This window comes from Siphateles boraxobius, unplaced genomic scaffold, assembly GCF_051911475.1.
Source record: "Siphateles boraxobius isolate OS27281-9 unplaced genomic scaffold, OSU_SipBor_1 1, whole genome shotgun sequence".
Classification (NCBI taxonomy): Eukaryota; Metazoa; Chordata; class Actinopteri; order Cypriniformes; family Leuciscidae; genus Siphateles; species Siphateles boraxobius.
The window spans coordinates 2187980-2212161 of NW_027508699.1; the positions used below are offsets into that span (position 1 = coordinate 2187980).

Consider the following 24182-nt stretch of genomic DNA (forward strand, 5'->3'; position numbering starts at 1 on the left):
CTTCAGGGGAAACACTTGTGGGTTTTTTTTCAAGCATGGTGAAACAGTAAGATGATTTTATTTTTGTTTCATTTATATACTTTTAATTGAACAGCATGGTTTTTCAACTTGAGTCAGTGTCAAATATTTGTGAATGACTAAATGTAAATTTTATAATCATTTCATTTAAATGAACATAATGCTTTTTCAACTTCTGTGTGAGATAAACTTCCAACGTCCTCAGCAATGCGGAGAGAGGTGAATTCCTGCTTTGACGCACACACACATACATAGACGCGCGCTCGCTATGTTTTTTGAGGCAGTGTGATATCATTCATACATTGGATTGTTTGCAATATTTTTGTGACTTCATTTTATTTAAAATTTTTGTGTGAGGTTTTATTTTATATTCTTTTAAAGATCAGATAAACTTTCACTATTTTATTTAAACTGAAATGCTTGGTTCAGTGAATAGTTCTACATTTTATTCAAACTTTTTTGTGTGAGGTTTTATTATATATTCTTTTACAGAACAGATAAACGTTCACCATTTTTTTAAACTGAAATGCTTGGTTCAGTGAATAGTTCTACATTTATTTTACACTTTTTGTGTGAGGTTTTATTTTATATTATTTTACAGAACAGATAAACTTCCAACATTTTTTCTTATCACTTTCACAGCTGCCCGTGATAAAGCTCAGGGATATTTAGGGGATGTCTAACTGTCACACTTTTTGCTTGATCAGACTAACTGTCACATCACTTTGTAACTGCAACATCAAAGCTTATGTTAACATCAAAGGCCAATACCTCCCTTTTCTTAATCAAATGAACTTCAAACGATCAAACTAACTGTCACACATCCATCATTTTGACAGAAGCTGTAACCGCAAGGGGCGGAACTAGATCAAAGGTCATCATCCATCATTTTGACAGAAGCTGTAACCGGATGGGGCGGAACTAGGTCAAAGGTAACAGGAAGGGGCGGAACTGGAAGGGGCGGAACTAGGTCAAAGGTAACATGAAGGGGCGGAACTAGGTCAAAGGTAACAGGAAGGGGAGGAACCGGAAGGGGCGGGACAAGGGGAGGGACATGAAGGGGAGGAACCGGAAGGGGCGGGGGAAGATCAAAGGAAACCACCCCCACCTGTCAAGCAATCATTTTGACAGTTGCTATAGGTTATATACTACTACTGACATTGCATGAAGTTTTAACATCTACCCTTGTGTAATGGAAATCAATTGTATAGTACAATCATAACACAGTACAGACATGATCTTAATGCCACAATGTCTTTAAACATGTAGCAAATCAGCTCAATTAAATATTAATAATCAATAATAACTGGTTAGAATTGATTATAAATATCTGGATCAGTTAATATGATTAACTTGAGGTAGCTAAATTAACATTACAATCACTTAAGCAGTTCGTCCAACGAACTCTTTTGATTATTCATTTATTCTAAGAAAGGGTATCTTTAATTTCTACAGAAAAATAAGTCTTTCCTAGCATGTACAGCGCTTAGAGCATGTAACAGGGTCAAGATCGTAAATTAAATTGTTTACTTAATATTGGAATCTTCTTTATTATAGAAATGCTACAGCCACTGACATTTTTTGAACAGTAATATGTGAACATCAATATATGCGAACTCAGAGTGAGGGTTTAAACTTTTATTTTGAAATCGCAATGAACGGTTTGCATATTTAGAAACATATTTAGGTTCCCAGATAAACATCATAAGCAACCCAAACTCACAGCATATGCAGAGATGGATTCTGAGACGCTCCACACATGTAAATGATAAAGTTCATGCGGAGCAGCATTTACTGTGAACGGAGCTGCTCTGAAACGCACGTAACATACATGAAAAGAAATAAAGTGCATATATATTAGATATGCATATTACATATATATATATATATATATATTTTTTTTTTTTAATTATTATTATTTAGATGAATTGCAGCCTTTGGGAATGGTTTTACTTTTAATACATTGTGCAGCCTTAAAAAACTGTCTAATAATGCGGTCCATGGATTCTCGTCAGTGGAATGCACCACTTCCAGTATTTTAGCGGTTACTCGACACGAGCGAAATGCCATCAAGGATTTTTTAAAAGTCGGGTACTCTTATTTAATCGAGGAATCGTGACAGCCCTAGATACAGTATTCCCATTGTGAAATCCAGGTTATTTAAATATATAATACAGTAACAGATAAAGTAATATATTGAAATTTTTTTATTTGATCCTGGACTGACTTAACAATTGTTAACGATGTCTGCAGGTTAAACCTCAGTTTTCTCTGGAAATATATCACAGTCCAGCTATTTCGGGAGTCTTTGATTCAATTGAATTACACACTATGTAGTAGAAAGTGTTGCACCTGGGGATGAACTCTGCTCGTCTTGGGGCCTGAAGATGAACTGTGTTAATTTGGGACAGTTCTGCTGTTTTAAATGTCTCAGTAGATGGCTGAACTGGCTGAAACCCCTCCCGCATGAAGGGCACTGGTACGGCTTCTCTCCGGTGTGCACTCGCTCGTGTTTCTTCAGGTTTCCAGACTCAGCGAAGCTCTTCCCACAATACGAGCACGTGTACGGTTTTTCTCCAGTATGGATTCTTTGGTGCATTTTCAATTCGCTGGCTCTAGTAAAAGCACTGCCACACTCAGAGCACACGTGCGCTTTTACACCGGTGTGTTTTTTCTGGTGGTCTTTAAAATAGCAGAGCCATAAAAAACTCTTCCCACAAAAAGAACACACATACGGCCTCTCGTTGGTGTGGATTTTCAGGTGTCTTTTTAAGTGCGCCGCCAAAATGAACTTTTGACCACACTGATCACAGTTAAATGGCCTTTCTCCAGAGTGAGTGAGCAAGTGGGTTTTCAGACTAGTTGCATGTGTGAAACTCCTTCCGCACTGAGCGCATGTGAAAGGCTTCTCTCCGGTGTGAATCCTTATGTGATCCGTAAGATTTGCTTTATGCGTGAATCTTTTTCCGCACTGCTGACATGCGAATCGCCTCTCTCCGGAGTGAATTCTCATGTGATCCTTAAGGTTTCCTTTGTGTGTGAAACTCTTTCCGCACTGAAGGCATGTGTAAGGCTTCTCTCCGGTGTGAGTCCTTATGTGATCCTCAAGGTGTCCTCTTTGTTTAAAACACTTTCCACAATGAGGGCAGATGAGAGAGATTTTCTGTGCGCAATTATTTTCAGTCTGTGAGCAACTCAAAGATTTGTCACTAGTTATGAATAGATGAGGTTCCTCAAACTGACGTTTCTCCTCCACTTCATTCAACTCTTGACTTTCCTCTTTCACCTCCACCAGGTCTAAAATGAACACAAGATAGAATATTAAAAAAATCAAGACGTTTTTATCGCTGCAGTGATGACGCACTTTGGTTTTCTTTTTTATCCTTAAAAAACACTTTGTGATTGAAGCGATGTTACTTTAATATGGTGGAATATCAACATATTCCATGTCAATTGATTTACAGTAATAAATAGACCCTTAAGTTGATCAAACTGGGGACCAACCTTTTTGTTCTTCTGAGTCATCCTTTAATATTTTGAATGGTTCTGGATCACTCACGTCCCCAATCACCACTCTGACGAACTCCATTTTTTCAGTGATGTTAAGCAGGATTGGTTGTCACACCAGAATTATTCCTGTTTGTTTGAATCCATGAGATATTCCCATCTCTGGGGAGCAGCTTCACTGGTATGGAGGTCCAAATCTGCTAAGTCAAATTTAAAGGGTTAGTTCAACCAAAAATGAAAATTATCCACTAATAAACTGAAGCCATCTATGTTTATATGACTTTCTTCTTTCAGCCAAACACAATCAGAGTTACAGTACATAAATATCCTGGCTCTTCCAAGCTTTATAATGGGAGTGAATAGTAACTGAGACTTTGAAGTAGGGCTGTGCAATTAATCGTAATTGATTTTTGAATCTGGCTTCCAACTAGGTCTGCAGTTATCGATTATTCTAGCAATCGAGTATTCTACCGATTATTCCATCGATTAATCAGATAAAATATGCTGGTAATAAAAAAAGATCCAAGTGAACAACAGCCTTTAAAATGACTTAAAATACAAATGTAAAATAACAATAAATAATAATTGGTTCAAATAAAGTGTCAAAGAAAGTAATCATATGGGTTTTATTGAACAAAACTGTTAAAAAAAACCTGTAAAATAAATTATATAAACTAATATAAACATAACTTATGTACATTATGTATTATAACAAATGCTGCAGAGGGCGCCAACGGCCTGGTGTTAGTTGTTGTTACACTACGGCATGATCAAATCCTTGTTTAATATTGACCAAACAACATTTAATTCAAATGTGCACCTAATCTTTAATATTTTTTCATTTCTGTAAGATAGAAATCCAACAGCTGCTGTAATTTCTTGAACAAGATCATGTGCACATCAAAACATGTAAACTCAGAGCGATGGTTTAAACTTTTATTTTGAAATCGCAATGAACAACAACCTAGATATTTAGAAACATATGTATGTATTCTCCTGTGTTGGTGTAGGTTTACAGATTATGTACATCACAAATCTTGTGAATTGGCGCACACTGCGTTCCCAGATGAACGTTAAGCAACCCAAACTCACAGCATGCAGAGATGGAGTTTTTGAGAAAACCGAGATGCGCGCCACGCACAAAATAACAGTGCAACTATGGTACACGAACCACGTCCGACTTTTTGCGTTCCCAAATATTGTAAACCTAAACAAACAGCACATCCAGAGACTGAGTTTGCGTGGAACAGCATTTACTGTGAATGGAGCTTAGTGACTTTTAACATATAATCTGCATGCATGTAAATAATTAAAGTGTTGTGCTTCTCTGTGGAAAAACAACCAGCGCTTATATTTAACTGCATACTTTGTGATTTCAAAATAGCACTATTCTATATTATGGTTAAATATATTGCGTAGCCTTATAAACCGGTGTAATGCGGTTCATGGATTCTCGTCTGTGGAAAAGCACACTGCCGCTATTTTGACGGTTACTCGACAGGGTTACTGAACCTTCCTTTCCTTCACAGCGGTGCACTTCCATCCTCCCTAAAAGCCCAAACTTGACATCCAAATCAGAAAAATAAGTGAGTGTTGTAAAGTCAGTGCATTAAACTCTTAAAGTGACAGCAGCCTAATAAATCTGCTGCAGTCATTATTGTAAATCAAACAACAAAAGACAAAGATAAAATGACTCACTGCTCGTGAATGAATAAACTGTAGTTTTAATAAGGATTAGTCTAGTCTATATTTAATGTATACAGCAGTGTTATTTTACATTTGATTACTTTATTAAATTTCTGTTGTAGGCTATTATCTCAATACCACTGAGTACATCTTCCTGAAAAACCTAAAGCACTAATTATTTAATTTGTATTTCTGTTCCGTAGTATTTTTTGTCAGTTAGTTTTTAATTTAGTTTCATTGTTCTTATTGTATTTCTGACTGTTTACTTGTCTTCTGTACAGTAACTGTTTTGAGGACTTTTGTTTGCATTAATTGACCTAGTTTTAGTTTTTGAAGTACTGATAATTGTGAAATTTCACTGACATTTAAAATGACTCATATCATTAAATAAGCCTTTGATTAGATCATCCACCTATAATAGTGTTAATTTAAATAATGTTGAATTCAATTTTGAGCAAAATAATCAGGATTATGATTTTTGCAATAATAATGCAGCAAAACGGCCCAAAACGGCTTTTTGAAGCCCAAAAAAGCGCATCCATCCATCATAAAAATATTTCATATGGTTCCAGGGGGTTAATAAAGGCCTTTCTGAAGCAAAGCTGTGAAAATATCCATATTTATAACTTTATAAACTGTAATCAGGGTCCGAAATTTACTTTTTGGCTCACCTGCCACGGGGACTGGTAGATGGAAAAATCCACCAGCCAAGCAATTTTTTACCGGCCAAAATAATAAATAGCCTTTTTGTGTCACATATACATTCATTTCAGTACATTTAATTGAGATAAGTATTATGTTAAATGAATAAGAGTACATAGAAGTCAAATCAGAGCAACAAATAGTAAGACATGGAAGATGTGAGCATGGAACTAGTGCTCATAACAGTACATTTGAAGGTTTTGTAAAACTATCAGATACTTTACCGAAAGTAAACATTTTTACCGATTAATACTATCAGTTAAACAGAATAAAAGTAAAAAAAAAATAATAATAATACATATATATATATATATATATATATATATATATATATATATATATATAATTTTTTATTTTTTTACTTTTAAAAAAACAACCATGCAGCAAACAAGCAAAAAAGCTAAATGTGTGTATATATATTTATATATATGCACACACATTTAGCTTTTTTGTTTGTTTGCTGCATGATTAAAAAAAACAGTATATAGCCTATATTTGTCAAAGAATGGGGTGCGTCGACACACGCAACCACACGCGCCTAAAGACATATTTCGCTGAGCAAGCACAATGAAGCAAGCGAAAAGAAGTAGCTACTGTGTGGGACCTTTTCGACAGAAAGGGCGACGAAGTTACTTGCAAAATATGCTACGCGGTATTAAAATAGCAGTAGGCCTAGTGCAAGTACAATGCAATATCACTTGCGAAGCAAACATCCACAAGCAAATGAAAGGCGCTTTCCGAAGATGGCCACTCTAGCGAGACGTTATCTCTGTTTTCCCGGGACATCTGTGCCATCGGAGACCCAGACTCAACCCACATCATGTAGACATGCTACTTTTTTAAGTGAAAACTAGACAAGCTGTGGATTGAGGTAGGCCTGCTATTTTTATTTGACGAAAAAACGTAGTCTGATGAAAAAAAAGGTGTTTTTTCAAAGCTTCAAATTGATTCAGTGTTTTCTTTTTGTCATCTTAATTTGTTAAAGGGTTAGTTCACCCAAAAATGAAAATTAAGTCATTAATTACTCACCCCCTTGCTGTACCAACCCCGTAAGACCTTCGTTCATCTTCGGAACACAAATGAAGATATTTTTGATTAAATCTGAGAGGTGGATCACTGCTACATAGGCTGCCTGAGGGAATGAAACTTGACGGCCCAGAAAGTCATTAAAGAACATGTTTAAATATTCCATGTGCCTACAGTGGCTCAACTATAAGTTTATCAAGCGACGAGAATACTTTTTTTCCGAAAAAAAAAACATAAATAACGACTTTATTCGACTACTCCTTTTCTTCCTTGTGGGCCTGAGACGAGAGTTCAAGAGATTTCCACGACGCATGCGCGAGAACTGAACAAGAAGTATTAGAAGAAGAACGTTCTCTTCTCAGTTCTCGCGCATGCGTCGTGGAAATCTCTTGAACTCTCGTCTCAGGCCCACAAGGAAGAAAAGGAATAGTCGAATAAAGTCGTTATTTATGGGGTTTTTTTCGGGAAAAAAGTAGTCTCGTCGCTTGATAAACTTATAGTTGAGCCACTGTAGGCACATGGAATATTTAAACATGTTCTTTAATGACTTTCTGGGCCGTCAAGTTTCATTCCCTCTGGCAGCCTATGTAGCAGTGATCCACCTCTCAGATTTAATCAAAAATATCTTCATTTGTGTTTCGAAGATGAACGAAGGTCTTACGGGGTTGGTACAGCATGGGGGTGACTAATTAATGACTTAATTTTCATTTTTGGGTGAACTAACCCTTTAAGTTAAAAAAATATATTTAGTGTTGGTCTATTTTTGGTGTGAAGGTTCACACACGCTTCTTGAGGCACACACACACACACAAGGTCTCTCCCTCTCTGCAGTGCGCACGCTACACGGTTTGGAGCACAGTATGAGCACGCTCTTTCTCGCTCGCTCTAGATTCCTGGAGATTTGAACTAATTTGCAGGCATCAGGGAGCCGCAATCAATATGCGGGAGACCTCCGGAACTTCCGCAAGACTTTGGATGTCTTGAACATTCACCCTCCAGTGTGGCGGATAGCCTTTTGAGATTTACTCGCCAAACGGAAAATTTACCCGCATTTGGCGCTTGGCGGGTGTTAGTTTCGGACCCTGACTGTAATGACTGACTTACGGTCACGGCTGTACGCGAGTCTAGTTCTGGCTGAAGAGTGACCACTGACCCGTCAATTGACGTATTGACAAATGCAGAAGCGCAGAGGTTAAAGCAAAACAAAACACTGGTCATGAATTAGTAGTCTAAAAGAAGATTTATTAAAGAGAAGCGCCGGAGGATTTCAATATAAGAGAAGACGAGCTTGAGTTTGTTGCCCAGCTCTATTTGTTTGAACTGCGAGAGGCGTCTAAGCTTACGCTACTCCTACATCATGAGGGCACAAATTTAGTAGAAAAGTGACAAGTTTTCTTGACTGTTTTTAAAAACGCTTTTTTTCCCAACATCGCGTCATATAATTACGTCAGAAGTAGAGATGATAACCGATGACCGTTTGACCGATGGTTGACCGTATCAACGTTAACCGATCAAAGTTGTAGGTAGTCGGTTACAAAAAAAAAGTGATCTCTAAATTAGGCTATTATAGACAGTGGACTAAACGCTACTACAGTTAGCCATCTTAATCGAAGATATTTCTGTGTGAAGTGAACAAATCCCTCACACTCAATTTTTCATAACTCGCCTGTTTGTACTTAATAAACCAATAAAAACATTTGGCGCGAGGTCACAGCGTTTGGGTTCGCGCGCTCACAAGGTTTGCGAAAAGTAAAGGCTACAGGCTAAAACACTCGAGGTTAGAGCCAGGGCAGACGACAGGATGAAGCATGCAAAGAAAAGTAGTGTGTGGGACCATTTCACCAAAAAGAATGACACAGATGAAAGTTACAACTTGTGTGATACAGTGCTTAAATACAGTAGGCCTACACACAGGCACACAGTGAGTTAGATTACATACAAGCTCCTCGGCGCCGCGTCTGCGGTACTCATGTTTCGCGCTGTAGGGGATTTAAAAAAAGTGACGTGTGTGGAAGGGCGGCCCCGGGGTAGTGTGTGTGTGAGCGGGAGACAGAGCGGCAGAGAGATGCGACAGAGCTGCGAAATTGCAGGCGTGGCTCGAAATGGCTGTTATTTCAAATAGCGTGGCATATTTTAAACTAATCGGTTAACCGCTTTCAACCGGCTAATGAGGCTCGGTGGTCGGTCAAGAAAATTTGTAGTTTTCGCCATACCTAGTCAGAAGAGGGAGTCGTTTACTCAGTGCAGAGTAGGCTGATATTCAGTAGGAGTGGTCGTGATTCAGTGTGTTTTCAGTAGTTATTCATTTAATTTTATCGTCGTCATAAATTATTGTGTTTTTGAAGTTTGCACAAACTCCAGCCTGTCAGGACATGGAGTCCACGGGTTTCCTAACAAGAAAAAGGACGGTGCTATCTTCCATGTCTGGGTGCATTTTGTGCAGGTGAAGAGATGGGACTTCACTTCTGCATCTGCTTCGAAAAACACGGTAGTGTGTACCGTTCACTTTAGACCGGAGGTAGGGCTGCACAATTAATCGAATTTCTAATTGCGATTACGATTACGGATGCCACGATTACGTAATCGTTCAAAGCCGCGATTACAAAAGAAAGTCCACTCTGCGTGTGTTTAGAGCATAATAGTTATAAGAGGCGAATCACGACTACTTCAGAAAACCCAGCACAATATGACATACCAGGCAGTGACGTAAGTGTACGCTGAAATAAAAAGTCTTTCACCTCAGAAAAACAGACTTTAATGTCCTGTCAGCCGTTAATGCACTCTTCAATTGCACGCGCAAATGCGGCGGCGCGCGCTGTGTATCGCTTCACTGTATAAAGTGCAAAAGAAACTACGTGCATGCAACGTCGTTACAATGCAAATTATTAAGTCACGAAATAAAAGTAAAATACCAATAAATCACGTGTTAGCTGAGAAGGATTTGCATGCAGGTATGATTTTCATTCTATTCACCAGCAGATGTTTCATTAACAGTTCTTGTTAGTATTGTGTATTTACCATGGTAACTGTCCTTTCAAAAATGCCACTTTATTTTCACTTTGTGTTATTTTTATATTATTAAATGACTGTGGTGGCTCATATCAACATTGTATTAACAAAAACTAGTTTGGGACTGCTATTTAATTGCTTTAGCATAGTCCTAATGTTTTTTCTAGTCTTTACTATGAGTCATTCTTACAATTTATGTGTATGTTAAGTAAAGGGGAACAGTACTTGTGTGTGTTAACAATTTTTGTGTAAACATGTATTATAATATGCCTATATATTCAATGTAAATTGTGATAATCGTAATTAATAATCGCAATTACAATTTCAAGGGAATAATCGGCAATTATGATTTTTGTGATAATCGTGCAGCTCTAACCGGAGGATTATCATCCTGGTGATATGATGGAGTTCAACATGGTAGCACATACGAGCCTCGAAGCCTGGGTGCAAAGTCAGGCACTGCACAGTGCACATCAAGTCATACATTGACTCACTGGGGGCTCTAACCTGCAGGTTGACCTTAACCCCCTGGAGCCATATGGATACTTTTATGATGGATGGATTCGCTTTTTTGGGTTTCAAAATCTTAGTTACCATTCACTCCCATTATAAAACTTGGAAGAGGCAGGATATAATTTTCATTTTTCTATAGGAAATTTATGAAAATGATAGAGGATAAACGCTGAACGGGTGAAAATAATGTCACCATGCAAAAACTCTTAATGGTTCTAAAATTTGGCTTCAACCTCTTTAAGTAAAATATAATTTACTATTTCGGTCTAATTTTTATTTGAGATCCAATATGACCAGTACATGATGACAGGTTTCAGTCGTATCCTGCAAAACGCACTTCAATCATTCACTTGCAGAATAAAACTCCCAAAACTCGACTCACTTTAAAACAAAAAGGGGGATGTCAGATACATAACAATAAAGATTTCACTAGCTTTAGTGACACAGGAACACAGCAACGTTACAATGACTATAAAGTGTACTGCAAGAAATAATATACGCAGCTTCTGTAACGTTAATAAAATGCAGCTAACGCATAATTATATTAAACATTCCCAATCTGTCCGTTTTTACTTCATAGTTAATGTGAACAGGCCTCAAAACTTTAACGTTACAATGTTATATTCGGCAATAATCTACATTTGTTTCACATTACTAACGCAAAATGTCTTCAATAATAGGCTAATACCGTGTCGTCGGGAGCACTTCTGTCAAAACTTCCAACCGTATTTTAACGTTATAACTTTAGTTTAAACACATTTAACAACTGAAGCGCTGAAAACACAGACCTTCCCTCGGCAGAATAACAGCAAACATCCATGTTCTTGTGACGTGCCTGACGTCATCATGACGTCGTCCGGCGAATCTAAAATAAAAGTCTCGATCATAAAATAAAACTCATAAAAGCTCCAATGTGTCTTCCGTTACTTTCTTATTGAATTCAACGCTCCTTCGGACTTATTAAACGCAAAAATAAAAATACCTGATTTTTGATGGTTTATGAGAGTTTATTTAAACATCTGATTTAACTGCAATACTCTGCTTTTCTAATTCATTTCACATCACAACTATGTAGAGATATTTTTTTAATTAACTTTAGAACGTTTTCTATAGTTCAAACCTTAAATACTAATACATTGCAGTATATATTTGTCCATAATTAACTTGATGATAGAAAAAAAAAAAAAATTTAAATTAACATTTTATTGAAAGACTGTTGCTGTATATATATATATATATATATATATATATATATATATATATATATATATATATATATATATATATAAGGGTGTAGTGGTACACAGAAGACAGGTTGTACATACACCTCGGTTTTGGGGTTCGATACGAGTTCAGTACAACAGGAAATAGCTAGAAATCCCCAATGCTAGGTTTCTTTTAATTTGTTTTGAACAGACAGTAGCGCAAATTACAGTTTGTTCCACTTAGTGACATTTAGTCCCCTAGTTGGTAGCTACAGTACCGCCTAGTGTATTAAGCACTAAGCAGTAAACAGAAGGCACTCTTGCATAGGCCTTTTTTTTTTGTAGTGCTGATAAAAAATAAATAAATAAAAAACAAAATATTCACAATTAGCCACAAAACCGAAAATCATCTATTGTGTTATAAAAGTACAAAATTAGTAGAGTAATGAAAAATAAAACTTGTACAGAGATTAGTTGTCTTTGTGTTTGAGAGTTGAATGGCGAATGCACACAGTTCAATATCATGCTTTTTCAAGAAATCACAGAAAGGTGAGCGAGAAGGGAAAAAAGTGGCATCTACATTTGAGCCTTCTTCACTTTTCCACGAGGAGACTGTGAGTGAAGCGGCCCTGAGGCTTCCCATTTCCAGGACATGCATATTTAATCATTGGACAGCAGTACTTACACGACACAAAGCCAAATTATTTTGTCTCTTTATAACAGCGGAAACTTAAAATACTCAGTCATTTAGGGTTATATAGATAAGAGTAAGACTGTCATAATATATCAGATGTGTTTGTTAGTTTCATTTTCATGGAATCCAACTTTGTTTTCATTTGTTTGAGGTTTCCCCACCACTCCATCTGTTTCCATGGACACTAATCCTCATCACAGCTGAGTGTGTAAGGCTGCGTTTACACTTGGCATTACCATGTGACCTGTATCCGGATGTTGTCCACATACTTCAAGATGGGAATGTTATCGGATCAGCATGTCCAGGTTCGGAGGTAGTCGAGGACGCATTGTGATCGGATCTCAGTGTAATGTAAACACAATCCAGCCATCGTGTCTGCATTCACAGATGGACGTCATACAAATCCCAGCCCAGTCTCCCCGCGTGGCTGTCAGAAAATAAGCGCCAGACGCAGTTTAGACAAGAAATTAAACTTATTTGAAACTTACAATAAACGTCAATCTTTAAAAGAGTTTATTTAGACTAAGGCCTACATGATACTATGTGTGTCATTTTTCATTTTAATTGTGCAACATTATCTGAACGAGGCGATCGCCTACAATCACAGTCAGTCATGATCTTAATGAAGAGCTGTACGCTGCTTTGCCAGAGGAATAATCGGAATCAGAATTTTTTAATGTTTTAAATGTTGAATGTTTTTATTGTTTCAGCACGCATATCGACCATAAAGGGGGCGCTCGCCAGCACCCTTCTGACACCTAAAATGACAAATGGGACACCCTACAGTCTCGTGGATTTAAGCAGGGGTTCCCAACCTTTTTTGTGCCAGAGACCAGCATATTCATAAAAAAAATTCCAGGGACCAGTTGTCAATTTTAATGCCTTAATTTTAAGATGGATCATTTGGATTCGGAACATATCACTGTGTAAAACAGTAACAGCCTATCATTTATTTGCATATGTGACCCTGGATGACAAAACCAGTCACATGGGTCATTTTTTTGAAATTGAGAATTATACATCACATGAAAGCTGAATAAATAAGCTTTCCATTGATGAATGTTTTGTTATAGATAGGACAATATTTGGCCGAGATACGTTTTTTTTAGCTTTAGCTATTCGGTGAGCAACCAGATATGACGCCTTTGTTGCAGCTACGTTTACTTATGTTGAGGATATCAAAACTTGCCGCTGAGCGTCTAACTCACGTTTCTTTCTTTCGAAAAACTCCTCCGTTTTGTCTTTAAGAGTTGGGTGTTTGGTGGTTAGGTGCCGCTGAAGTTTTGACGGCTTCATTGCTTCATTGTAGAGTTTTTCACCACAAATAACACACAACGGATTTGGCGCCACGGAATCGCCTGTTGTCGTAAATCCATACCTAATGTATGAGGTATTGTATTTACGATTAAAGCTTGACTTTTTTTTTTTTCTCGCTATTTTCGAGTTGGTCATCGCCTTTCCTTTTACCGGAACTGTTCGCAATGAAATTAGCCATTGAAGTTTGCTGCGGCCTGCTCATCTCTCCACATACTTCTCTGTCACTTCAGCTGCACCGCTCTTTTTTTGCAGTCCGTTAAGATACGACACATTGCTAAGCAATCGCAAGGCGCTCAAAGAAACACATTTTAATCTATTTATTTATTTTAAACTATTTATTGTTTATGTTGACGTTAAAAAGAATTAAAAAAAAGACAATTATTATTATTAAAAAAAAAAAATATATATATATATATTTTCTGGGAATATTTCAAGGCCCGGTACTAACGGGTCCACAGACCAGCACCGGTCCGGGGACCGGGGGTTGGGAATCACTGACTTAAAAGATTAGTTCACCTCAAAATGAAAATTTCCTAATAATTTACTCATCCCAATGCCATCCAAGATATCCATGTCTTTCTTTACTCCGTGGAAGAGAAATTAAGTTTTTTGAGGAAAACATTTCTGGATTTTTCTTCGAATAATGGACTTCAATGACAACCAACATTTTGAAGTCCAAATCAATGCAGTTTCAAAGGTTTTTGAAGTGCTTAAGTGGACTGTGCCCGATCGCAGCTGAGGAGGGGCTTATCTAGCGAAATGATAGGTCATTTAAAAAAAAAAAAAAAAAAAAAAATATATATATATATATATATATATATATATACACTTTTAAACTACAATTGTTCGGATTGAGCTAATCTGCAACGCGCCGGGAACTACGCCATCACACTGAAAGGTCAGGCTCGATGCCGCCGGCGCCAGCAGTACTAGGGACGAATACATGTACCGCTACACCCCTAATAATATATATATATATATATATATATATATATATATATATATTAGGGCTGTCAATTGATTCAAATGTTTAATCACGATTAATCGTTTGATTGTCACTGATTTTCATATCAGTGGTCAGTGAGCTCATTTTGAGTTCAATGTTCCACTGTCTGGCTACTTGCAGAAAGTGCTTAGCTCAAACATCAACATAGTGCCTCTCATCTGTCTTCACAACGGTCAAAGTGCGATCGAAGTTTCCTGTGCGTGTCAAAATAATGTGCTGTGCAGTCCAGTAGTCCCTGGTGAGCACAACCGTGTTTGTCTGTTTCAACGCCTCCTCAAATTTAGGTTTCTCCTGTTCATAGAAGTTGTGAATCTTGTTTGTAACGATGGCTCTCGAAGGTAGTTCATATGTATTATCGTTATATAACATTTCTGTTTGCTGCTGCATCCTTTACTGTTTACGGTATCTTCTTTTCCCCAACTATATGGGCTATGCCACGTGTTAAACAGAAAACGCATGCTGCATTAATTGCGCGTTAATACAATTAGTGCTGTTAAAATTAATGCGTTATTATATATATAAATATATTAGGGCTTTCAAATATTTAACGCTATTAAAGCAGTATCCGTTTTTTTCTGTCATCCTTTGGTTAGAGTTATACCATGGTCTGGGTGAATGATCGATTCTGATTGGCTGCAGGGTGTCCATTAAAAAGTTATAGAGGACACTCAGTGAAGGAGTTCTGTTGAAACTGACTGTTTACCATTCGAAATTAATAAATAAATGCGCTGGCTACATCAGCTGTGAATAACCATAGCAACAGGCAGTCAAAGTATCCGTTTACAATTTATTGTATCAAAACAAACAACTAGTTAGCCGTTATACATAGCCTACTAATACAACAATGAAAGACTTCGTTATTTCTTTTAACCTTTTTGGAGAATTTGACAACTTTTATGACTGGGATAAGTAAATCCAAAAAAAAGTTATATAGGTTTAAGTTTATGAAAATTATTTATGAACATTATTTTATATAAAATTTATATTTTATTAAATAAGTTGAACTCTAAAACGGCTAGAAAATCAAAGCCATAAATCTGTAAGTTGTGTTCCAAATTTGAGGTTATATCAAAAAATGAGCTTTCAGTAAGATTTTGTTTGGCCGCAGTAACAGATTTTCCCCATTGGGTGCCAGGGATTGGGAAATTCGCATCCGAAATTTTCGCACGTTAAAAAAAAAATCGACCACGTTATCACGAATACGAAAAAAACGCATACGCAAATTTCGGACTCAGTGTGCAATGGCCTTAAGAGGGAAGTACCCTTTCAAGGGAACTCGAGCTGCGTTTGAGACACGGCTAACGCAGCGTCTCGTTCCCTATCAGGGAACCCGGGTTACATACGTAACCTGAGACGTTCCCTTTCAAGGGAACTCGAGCTGCGTTTGAGACGCGGTGGGAACGCTCTGCGTAATTACATCGTGAAGCACGTGTAAAATCAGTCCAATGGAAGCCCGCTACGACATAGGTGACGTCATAGACCAGGAAACTATAAAGCAACCCTGAAATCAGACCGCGTCAGCTTCTGCACCTTCAGCAAGCGCTCTCTGTATATCTGTCCTTGTCTTTTTATTGTTGTCTGTCAAGCCCCTTAAAATATATATATATATATATATATCACTATGGCGAGCAAGCAAAGTTATAAACCTTGTGTTGTGCCCTGCCCTCGTTATATCACGGGTGGGGACACACATCCTATGTGTATTGCTTGTTTGGGAGTGGAGCATGCCCAGTCAGTCCTCGAGGGGGCTGACTGTGAGCATTGCTTGAGTTTGTCTATGAAAACTCTCCGCTCTCGCCGGGCGTTCTTTGAGGAGGACGGTTCGGTTCGCGCTCCCCGAGGTGCGGGTCCCGCTGCTGCCGAGGCACAGCGTCGAATTTCATCTTGGGGTTCGCAGATGGATCTAGTAGCGGGGTTTGAGACGGGCCCCGCCCTTTCTCAGCCCTCACCAAACTGGATTCGGTGTCTTTGCCCAGGAAGGAGCCCGCTCTGCGGCTTCACACTAGCGAGCTATCTCTCCCCTGAGTCTTCTTCTTCTCTGAAAGCCCCGACGTTACCCACCAAACCATTAAAAAATACATCTTTGTTGGTGGGTAAAGCGTATTCGGCAGCAGGTCAGGCCGCAGCATGTTTGCACACTATGTCGATTCTCTAGGTGTAATTTGGGATTCGACCACAATGCAGGCAGGCCTGTCTCCTGCTCGTATTTCTGCGATTCTCACAGCTGCAAAGAATGTGAAACTAGGCCAGTCACTCACTGTGAAACAGTTTCAGAGACTGTTGGGTCTCATGGCAGCTGCGTCCAACGTTATTACTTTTGGCCTTCTGTACATGAGACCCCTGCAGTGGTGGTTCAGGACCAAGGGGTTTTCTCCGAGGGGAAATCCGTTCCGCAAGATCAAGGTCACGCGGCTATGCCTTCGTGCCTTGGCCTTGTGGAAGAAACCTTGGTTCCTCGCCCAGGGCCCAGTGTTGGGGGCTCCTTGTCGACGCGTCACGCTTTCGACGGATGCTTCCCTCACGGGATGGGGGGCGGTCATGAGTGGCCGCTCGGCGCAAGGTCTGTGGCAGGACCATCAATGTTCCCAGGCTGAGGCACCAATATTACGGCTATCCAGTTCTGAGGATCTGGATGTCGGTAGTATGGGGGATATTGAGTGTTCGCCAGCTCATACCCCTGCTGATGAGGAGCTTATGGAGGTTTTATCTCGTGCTGTTACTAAATTAAATATTGAGTGGCCAGCCGATGATTTCGATGTTGAATCTAGAAAGAGTCTTTTAGATGAACGTTATTTACCATCTAGATCACGACCTCCTCGTCGGGAACTCCCGTTTTTTCCCGATCTCCACGCCGAGGTTTCGAGATCGTGGATTAAACCGGCGTCTTTCAGAGTGCATAACCCACAAACTAAGAATTATAGTAAAGTTCAAGGGATTGATCATTATGGTTATTTGACTATGCCTCGTGCTGAAGACACACTAGCGAGCTATCTCTCCCCTGAGTCTTCTTCTTCTCTGAAAGCCCCGACGTTACCCACCAAACCATTAAAAAATACATCTTTGTTGGTGGGTAAAGCGTATTCGGCAGCAGGTCAGGCCGCAGCATGTTTGCACACTATGTCGATTCTCCAAGCGTACCAGGCTGACCTCCTGAAGGACATAGACGATAGTGAGGAAGTTAGTGCTGACGCAATTCGAGAATTGCGTCGCACAACAGATTTATCTCTCCGAGCCACCAAGGAGACGGCCAAGTCTGTGGGCTGCTCTATGGCAGCCTTGGTGGCCACGGAACGCCATTTATGGTTAAATTTATCAGAAATAAAAGATAAAGATAGATCTGTTCTTCTGGACGCACCGCTGTCACCTACAAGTCTGTTCGGCGACGCTATAAATTGTGTCGTTGATAGGTTTCAAGAAAATAAGAAACAAGCAGCTGCGTTTCAGAGGTTTCTTCCTCGCCGGTCTATTGTCCCCGAGGCTGCTCGTAGTATAAAGTCTGAGCAGCCTCATCCGTCTACGAGCTCCGCTCACAGAGTTCAACAAAAACAGAGCGTCGCCGCTCGGGCACCTCCTCAATCTACGGTTCCTGAGTGGCGCTCGCAGCCCAGACCTGTTAGGGGTAGACAAGATCTGAGGACTGTTATCTTTAGGAGAGCTTGGGCTAAGAAGAAGTCCTGACGCCAAGGCTATCAGGCTTCTGAGGGGGGTCCCCTCCAGGGAGGAACGGTTCCGAGGAACCGTCCCTCCTTGGCACCCTCCGGGGGGCGACTCTCCGAGGAGAGCCGCAGCGCTGCCACTTCGGTTGTTCCCTGCCGGTTCGCCGCTTCAGGGCACCGAGGTGTCAGCGTCCCCGTGCAATCCTCTGAGGAGGGTTGTAGAACGGTCAGTTCGGTTGTTCCCTGCCGGTTCGCCGCTTCAGGGCGCCGAAATGATTGTTCAATCAAATCCAGAGGCCAGTCTCGAGAGACTGGTTCCCTTATCTGAATTTCTGGCAGCGTGGAAACTTCTGCCAAATATTTCTCTATGGGTCCTGCACATAATAGAAAAGGGTTACAGAATTCAGTTCGGTTCTCGTCCGCCCAGATTTCAAGGAGTCCTCCCCACGGTGGTAGACTCACAGCAGGCTCTGGTAATGGAGCAAGAAGTACTGACACTTCTTCGAAAGGGAGCTATAGAAAGGGTTTCTCCTCCCAGCAGAGAGTCAGGGTTTTACAGCCGTTACTTCATTGTTCCAAAGAAGGATGGAGGGCTGCGTCCTATTCTAGACCTGCGCCAGTTAAACAGCAGGGTTCAGAAACTCAAGTTCAGAATGCTTACACTCAAACAGATTGTATCACAGGTTCAGTCCGAGGACTGGTTTGTCACAATAGACTTGAAGGACGCGTACTTCCATGTATCTATCCATCCTCATCACAGGAGGTTCCTGAGGTTCGCTTTCGGGGGCGAAGCATACCAATATCGGGTTCTTCCATTTGGCCTAGGTTTATCTCCCCGCACTTTTACAAAATGCGTGGATGCAGCTCTGGCTCCGTTGAGACTCCAGGGCATCCACGTATTAAATTACATCGACGATTTGTTGATTTTAGCTCAGTCAGAGCAGGTGGCAGTTCAGCATCGAGATGCTGTTCTGTCCCACATAAAGAGTTTGGGGTTGCGGCTAAACACCAAAAAGAGTGTGCTCCTCCCTGCTCAGAGGACCACTTTTCTAGGTGTAATTTGGGATTCGACCACAATGCAGGCAGGCCTGTCTCCTGCTCGTATTTCTGCGATTCTCACAGCTGCAAAGAATGTGAAACTAGGCCAGTCACTCACTGTGAAACAGTTTCAGAGACTGTTGGGTCTCATGGCAGCTGCGTCCAACGTTATTACTTTTGGCCTTCTGTACATGAGACCCCTGCAGTGGTGGTTCAGGACCAAGGGGTTTTCTCCGAGGGGAAATCCGTTCCGCAAGATCAAGGTCACGCGGCTATGCCTTCGTGCCTTGGCCTTGTGGAAGAAACCTTGGTTCCTCGCCCAGGGCCCAGTGTTGGGGGCTCCTTGTCGACGCGTCACGCTTTCGACGGATGCTTCCCTCACGGGATGGGGGGCGGTCATGAGTGGCCACGTACAGGCTGCACCTGTACGCCTTTCCCCCGATATCTTTGCTTCTGGGGGTTCTGGAGAGGGTTCGCCGAGAAGGGGCTCGTCTGCTACTAGTAGCCCCTTATTGGCCGACCCGAGTTTGGTTCTCGGACTTGGTGTCTCTTCTGGACGGCTCCCCCTTGGAGATCCCAATCAGGGTGGACCTCCTGTCTCAGGCCGGGGGCACGATATTTCACCCTCGGCCGGAGTTGTGGAAACTGTGGGCCTGGCCTCTGAGGGGGCCAGGCTCAGGGAGACCGGTCTTTCGACCGATGTTGTAGAAACCATTCTTCAATCCAGAGCTCCTTCCACGAGAAGGCTGTATGCGCTAAAATGGAAACTTTTCACCACGTGGTGTGTTGAACGTCAGTTAAATCCTGTTAACTGCCCTGTTGGTTCAGTTCTTGATTTTCTGCAAGACCGTTTCTCGGCCAGGTTATCTCCTTCCACCCTAAAGGTTTACGTGGCGGCTATATCTGCCTACCTCACCCCTCTGGGGGGTAATTCTATTGGGAGAAACCCTCTAATTACTCGCTTTCTCCGTGGTACATTGAGGTTGAGACCTGCACTGCACTCTAGAGCACCGGCTTGGGACTTGGCCATTGTACTCGAGGGTCTGGCTTTAGCTCCCTTTGAGCCCATCGAGGAGGTTTCTGAAAAGTTCCTCACTCTAAAGACTTTATTTCTCCTTGCTATCTCATCTATCAAGAGAATTGGTGATTTACATGCTTTGTCGGTTGCTCCTTCATGTCTGGAATTTGCACCTGGTATGGTGAAGGCATTTCTCTACCCCAGGCCGGGTTATATTCCTAAGGTCCCACTGAATGTTGGGGGCCCAATAGTGCTGCAGGCCTTTTATCCTCCACCCTTTAATACCCCTGACCAGGAACAGCTTAACCTGTTATGTCCAGTCCGGGCTTTAGATGCCTACGTTCACAGAGCTGCCCTGTGGCGTAAATCTGAGCAACTATTTGTTTGTTTTGGGTCACTCAAGAGAGGATGCCCTGCATCTAAGCAGGTTATGAGTAAATGGATAGTCGAGGCTATTTCATTGGCTTATGAAGCGGCCGGACAGCCTTCACCTATGGCTGTGCGGGCCCATTCTACTCGGAGTATGGCGGCCTCTATGGCCTTAATTTCGGGAGTTTCCCTTCTTGACGTATGTAATGCGGCAGGATGGTCCTCTCCGCATACATTTGTCAGGTTTTATGACCTTGACCTCTTCACTCCTGGGGCGAGGTTGTTTGCTTCTTAGTGTGCGCAGGACCTCACACAGAACGGGCATTTGTCATTATGGCGTAGTGGGTATAGGGTTCCCACCGCGTCTCAAACGCAGCTCGAGTTCCCTTGAAAGGGAACGTCTCAGGTTACGTATGTAACCCTGGTTCCCTGATAGGGAACGAGACGCTGCGTTTGCCTGCCATACTTCCTGCATGCCCTGATCGACTTGCTTCAGGTTTTTCAGAAGCTATCGCGGTCTGATTTCAGGGTTGCTTTATAGTTTCCTGGTCTATGACGTCACCTATGTCGTAGCGGGCTTCCATTGGACTGATTTTACACGTGCTTCACGACGTAATCACGCAGAGCGTTCCCACCGCGTCTCAAACGCAGCTCGAGTTCCCTTGAAAGGGAACGTCTCAGGTTACGTATGTAACCCTGGTTCCCTGATAGGGAACGAGACGCTGCGTTAGCCGCGTCTCAAACGCAGCGTCTCGTTCCCTATCAGGGAACCAGGGTTACATACGTAACCTGAGACGTTTTTTTGTACCTAGTTCAAAAAAGATTTTTCAAAGGAAATGGGGGTGAAATAGTAAAATTACAATAAAAATACACACCTGTTCCAAAATTCATGCAGTTAGCATAAACAAACAAAAAAAGTTACACATAGCTCCAAAGTGGACAAAAATGTCCATGTCAAAAAACGGTCATAAAAATGTTAGGTTTGGGAGCAAAGACTTAAGTTTGGTCTCATTTTAAAGAGGACCCTTGGCAGATTATTGCTTAAGTTAAACAAGTGAAAAAAGTGAAACCAAAAATGTTGTATAGAGGTTTAAGTTTATGAAAATTATGTATGAACATTATGATTAATATTTTATATAAAATATATATTTTATGAAACATGTTGAACTCCAGAACTGATATAAATTCAAAGCCATTAATCTAAACAAGTTGTGTTCCAAATTTGAGGATGATATCTAAAAAAAAGAGCTTTCGGTAAGATTTTGTTTGGGCGCAGTAACAGATTTTCCCCATTGGGTTCCAGCAAAACTCCTAGCCTGGCTAACGTCAGACCCAAGTCTCATTGAGACTTGGGTCTGACCAGTGGAGTTTTGTAGCCTGGGTTTCCCCATGCTGCCTTGCCGCAGAACGATTTTATTCACGCTGCTAGGCAGTCTGGATACCATGGTCCAGATTTTCTCCTCACCTAGGGAACCAATCACAGAACGGGGAGGGAGCAGCAAGATGATGACGACGTCTATGCGACACACCGAAGCAGTTTGTTTATACCTATGGATCCAACATGGATCCAACAGCAGACGCGAAGTTACCTTTCGATGCAGTCTTATGGCCGTTTCACACCGCAAGCGTAAGCGGCACTTGAGCAGCGCGTCAGCGTAACTACATCGTCACTGCAGCTGCAGACGCGCGAGAGTATTCACACTGGAAGCGTTTGTAAAGTGTCACAGCTGCGCCTCCAAAGCTACATATATAAGCGAGCAATTCTTTACAAAGACAACTATACATTTGTTTTTAGAAGTTGGTCATTTATAACACTGATAGTCTTGAAAGTTTGTTATGGGGAGGTGTACAACATTCGCATATAAATGTTAAACAACAAAACAACCCAGAAAATGGCTCCAATCTATTAGTTTCAGTCATACTTTCGATATGTTTACAAGACTGTAAACTCCGCGGATAAAAAATTAAACGCACAAATTAACCACATACTCGGGTTTGATTTGGGTTGTGCTAGCCTATGTAGCTGTCTGTGTGTTACATAAACTAAAAGAACGTTTATATATATATATATATAATATTTTCTGGCTAGTTTACTTTAGTTTTTTTATATATATAATACACAACTTTCACCCTGAATAATTAAAAACCTGTTTTTACCTATAAATATTTTTGAGTCTTGATTTTCTGTTATTTGCCTACTCAAGTTCAAGATAAAACTCATTAGACATGCTTATTCTGTGCATTTCGGGCACTTTTTGTGTGAAATATTTAAAAAGTGTGCTTTCACTTTAATTTAGCATGAGCAGTGCAGCAAAAACCGCTTCACTGCTGCTCACACGCCTCTCCTGCTCGACGCTCACGCGCCGCTCTGCTCCCGGTATGAATGCACTCATTGATTAACATGCACGGCGAAAAAAATATGCGCCGCTCGCGTATGCAGTGTGACCCCTTATTTATACTGCACACACCTGTGGCCCATTACGGCTCCGACAAGGTTTTATTCCGTCCTCCACGCGGTGCCAACTCACACCAGGAGCATTTGACAAGCGAAGCGACTGGATGCGTGAGACCACCTGATTTGCCTGTCCGACGTGGTTTTTCTTGATTTTTGGGTTTCTAACTTACAGTCTATGGCTTCTATCAAGGATATATTGGTGTGCAATACAACTGGGAGTCTGCACAGGGTGTTAATTTTGAAATTGACAGTGTTTTTTTACTTTTATGTTATATTTACGCTGCGGCTTGGATGCGCGTCCGTCGAAAATATACTAGGCGCCTATCTTTAGCGGAACAGCGCAGAGAGCCGCTTCCGGGCCGCTTCTGAAATGTGCCGCGTTGCGGCTGGTGTAAACACAAGCATTGACTAGAGTGGCCACGATCAGCTCCAGTAGCCGTGTCACAGCCGTAATGCGCCGCAGACGTTTGCAGTGTAAATAAGAGGTGAAACGGCCGTTAATTACATGCCATCGTGTACACATAAATACACACATAAGCAAAGGAGCAAAGACTTTAAGTTTGATCTCATTTTAAAGAGGACCCTTGGCAGATTATTTCTTAAGTTAAACAAGTGAAAAAAGTGAAACCAAAAATGTTGTATAGAGGTTTAAGTTTATGAAAATTATGTATGAACATTATGATCAATATTTTATATAAAATATATACTTTATGAAACATGTTGAACTCCAGAACTGATATAAATTCAAAGCCATTAATCTAAACAAAATGTGAATCTAAACAAATTTAAGGATGACCATGGTTAGCTTATGTGTACACATAAGCTATGACACTTTACAAACGCTTCCAATGTGAATACTCTCGCGCGTCTGCAGCTGCAGTGACGATGTAGTTACGCTGACGCGCTGCTCAAGTGCCGCTCACGCTTGCGGTGTGAAACGGCCATAAGACTGCATCGAAAGGT

General features: G+C 40.8%; 1 protein-coding gene across 3 annotated transcripts; it reads right to left on the minus strand.

Annotated features, from left to right (window-relative positions):
• Positions 1 to 2209: 2209 nt before the first annotated feature.
• Positions 2210 to 11307, minus strand: LOC143748886 (uncharacterized). 3 transcript variants are annotated; one of them, XM_077241260.1, is made up of 3 exons: positions 11250 to 11307; positions 3523 to 3722; positions 2210 to 3315 (listed from the first exon to the last, which is right to left on the minus strand). In XM_077241260.1, the coding sequence occupies exons 2-3, from the start codon at positions 3605 to 3607 to the stop codon at positions 2348 to 2350; spliced, it is 1053 nt and encodes a 350-aa protein (XP_077097375.1). In that variant the 5' UTR covers positions 3608 to 3722; positions 11250 to 11307; the 3' UTR covers positions 2210 to 2347. The 3 variants fall into 3 exon arrangements, with proteins under 3 accessions (XP_077097375.1, XP_077097300.1, XP_077097461.1); XM_077241185.1 differs by having other exon boundaries at positions 11150 to 11289; XM_077241346.1 differs by having other exon boundaries at positions 9153 to 11273.
• Between the last annotated feature and the right edge of the window lie 12875 nt (positions 11308 to 24182).

Bases quoted from the DNA above. Each gene is read 5' to 3' on its own strand.
- LOC143748886 (XM_077241260.1), bottom strand. From the start codon at position 3,607: ATGGAGTTCGTCAGAGTGGTGATTGGGGACGTGAGTGATCCAGAACCA. The intron at 3,316-3,522 runs GTTGGTCCCCAG...TGTTCATTTTAG, and splicing joins TGACTCAGAAGAACAAAAAG to ACCTGGTGGAGGTGAAAGAG.